This window comes from Cebus imitator, unplaced genomic scaffold, assembly GCF_001604975.1.
Source record: "Cebus imitator isolate Cc_AM_T3 unplaced genomic scaffold, Cebus_imitator-1.0 Scaffold567, whole genome shotgun sequence".
NCBI lineage: Eukaryota > Metazoa > Chordata > Mammalia > Primates > Cebidae > Cebus > Cebus imitator.
This window is the reverse complement of record NW_016107882.1, coordinates 963,938-966,939: the sequence shown is the minus strand read 5'-3', so window position 1 is coordinate 966,939 and position 3,002 is coordinate 963,938. Positions and strand designations below refer to the sequence as shown.

The following is a 3,002-nucleotide window of genomic DNA, read 5'->3' as shown; positions in this document are numbered from 1 at the left end:
GGCCTGCACAGCGAGCTCCCAGGGCACCGTGTGCCCGCTCTGTGCTGCTGCTACACATGCAGCCAAGCCCCACCAGGCCTGCACAGCGAGCTCCCGGGGCACCGTGTGCTTGCTCTGTGCTGCTGCCTCATGTGCAGCCAAGCCCCACCAGGCCTGCACAGTGAGCTCCCCAGGGCACCATGTGCCCACTCTGAGCTGGCTTGTGCTGAGCCCTTGGGGGACATCCGTCAACAGACCAGACAACAGGGGCTCTCTCTGTGGAGTTTAGACCTAGAGGGGAGAGCAGACTGTGGATGCGGTAAGTGATCCAGCTCCACAGTGTGTCCAGGGATGATGAGTGGCCGTGCCCAGGTGGTGGTGGGCACCAGGACGTACAGTAGGTGGCACAGTCAGGGACGTGCTGCAAAAGTGAGATCTTGACCAAGGTTGAAGGCAGCGAGGGAATGAGCCAAGTGGGGCTCAAGGAGCAGCTCAAGCAAAGGCCAGGTGGGGTCTGCTTGGCCTGCGTTGGTGCACAGCCCTCCTCCTCCCTGTCGGCAGCCTGCAGGCCATCACCCTGCCGACCCCCTCACCCAGTGGGCAGGGTAGAATCGGGTCACCGACAGCCACGCTGACTGTGGTCCTTGCTTCTCGGCCAAATAGGCATTCCAACGTGGTGATTCTGACCACGTCTAACATCACCGAGAAGATCGACGTGGCCTTCGTGGACAGGGCTGACATCAAGCAGTACATCGGGCTGCCCTCTGCAGCGGCCATCTTCAAAATTTACCTGTCTTGTTTGGAAGAACTGATGAAGGTACCTTTATTTTTTTTTCTCCTGATAAGTGATTTTTTATGTGTTCTTCAGTAACTGAGATAGCCTAAAATAAGCTCATTCCAGTATGGAGGATTTCAACATACACATTTGTTATACCCGAGCCAGTAAAGGAATACGCCACACTTGGAGGTTGAATCAGGAGCCCTTTTATTGCCAGCGACTGAGAGACGGCTAATGCTCAAAATTCTCTCGCCCCGAAGAAAGAGTTAGGTGGTTTTTTATATCCCAGTTTGAAAAAGGCAGGGGGAATCTTAGCTGAAGCAATTTTTCACAGAAGCAGAGCAAGCAAAAAGTTAAAAGATAAACTAGAACATAAGAAGTAAACAGTGCCAGGTGCCGGGGCTTAAGCTGTCACAAAAGACATGCAACACATAGATACGGGGACTCTGGGTACTTAACATCTGCGTCCCCAGGGGCTGCTGGTGCCACTTGACTCGGTATCTTACCAGCAAATGCGTTCCTGGGCGTGCCTGGTGTCATACTGCCGCAGACACACACCACCAGCTGCATACTTAATGCAGGGGACAGCTATAAGTGAAGAGGCTAAGATGGACTTTGTCCGGCTTCTTCAATTAAGAACGACTTGGTTAGGCCAACACAAGGTAGGTCAACGCACACCGACTCTCGTCTTAAAATAAAAAACTAGCTTTGTATGTGGCCGGTTGAGCTGACAGTTGAAGCCATGGCCACGACTCAGTCTTGTTCTTTTGGCACAGTATAGTCGTCATTGTTCATTATTTGAGGCTCCAGTCGATGTGGGGGACGTTAGTGACTGGCTGTGGTCACCCCACTGTGCAAATCCTAGACCTTAGCTCACCCAGGCTTTTCCAGTGCTGGGCCTCTTGGCCTGGATCCCTACCTGAAAGAGAAAGCAGCATGGACATAGTGCAGACTGGCAGCTGTGGTCATGGGGCCATCACCCGATCGGAGGTCGGGGTCCACGTGACCTCATGTTCTTGAGTCGTCTGTTGTGATAACAGGCACCAACATGGTGGCCATGAGCACAGTGACATGTGTGGTGAGTGTGAGTCAGGCTAGCGGGTGTGGTGAGTGTGTCGGGAGCAGTGTGCTGAGTGTATCAGGCGAGCAGTGTGGTGAGTGTGTGAGTCAGGCCAGCGGATGTGGTGAGTGTGTCAGGTGAGCGGTGTGGTGAGTGTGAATCAGGTGAGCTGTGTGGTGAGTGTGTGAGGCCAGCGGGTGTGGTGAGTGTGTCAGGTGAGCGGTGTGGTGAGTCAGGCGAGCGGTGTGGTGAGTGTGTCGGGAGCAGTGTGCTGAGTGTATCAGGCGAGCAGTGTCGTGAGTGTGAGTCAGGCCAGTGGGTGTGGTGTGTCCGGTGAGCGGTGTGGTGAGTGTGAGTCAGGCGAGCGAGCATGGTGAGTGTGTCGGGAGCAGTATGCTGAGTGTATCAGGTGAGCAGTGTGGTGAGTGTGTGTCAGGCCAGCGGGTGTGGTGAGTGTGTCCGGTGAGCGGTGTGGTGAGTGAGTCAGGCGAGCGGGTGTGAGTGTGAGTCAGGTGAGCGGTGTGGCGAGTGTGTGTCAGGCGAGCGGTGTGGTGTGTGTTGGGCGAGCGGTGTGGTGAGTGTGAGTCAGGTGAGTGGGTGTGGTGAGTGTGTGTTGGGCGAGCGGGTGTGGTGAGTGTGTCAGGCAAGCGGGTGTGGTGAGTGTGAGTCAGGTGAGTGGGTGTGGTGAGTGTGTGTTGGGCGAGCGGGTGTGGTGAGTGTGTCAGGCAAGCGGGTGTGGTGTGTCCGGTGAGTGGGTGTGGTGAGTGTGAGTCAGGCGAGCGGTGTGGTGAGTGTGAGTTAGGTGAGTGGGTGTGGTGAGTGTGTGTCAGGTGAGCAGGTGTGGTGTGTGTCAGGCAAGCGGGTGTGGTGTGTCTGGTGAGTGGGTGTGGTGAGTGTGAGTCAGGCCAGCGGGTGTGGTGTGTGTCGGGTGAGCGGTGTGGTGAGTGTGAGTCAGGCGAGCGGGTGTGGTGAGTGTGTGTCAGGTGAGCGGGTGTGGTGAGTGTGAGTCAGGCGAGCGGGTGTGGTGTGTGTGTGTCAGGTGAGCGGGTGTGGTGTGTGTGTGTCAGGCGAGCGGGTGTGGTGAGTGTGAGTCAGGCGAGCGGGTGTGGTGTGTGTGTGTCAGGCGAGCGGGTGTGGTGAGTTTGTGTCAGGCGAGCGGGTGTGGTGAGTGTGAGTCAGGCGAGC

General features: G+C 56.4%; 1 protein-coding gene across 1 annotated transcript in view; it reads left to right on the top strand.

Moving 5' to 3' along the window:
• Positions 1-3,002, top strand: part of TRIP13 (thyroid hormone receptor interactor 13) — a 24,177-nt gene that overhangs the window by 14,887 nt on the left and 6,288 nt on the right. The window contains exon 9 of the mRNA XM_017515966.2: positions 643-796. Coding sequence (XP_017371455.1) covers positions 643-796 — 154 coding nt within the window. The remainder of the gene's footprint in view (positions 1-642; positions 797-3,002) is intronic.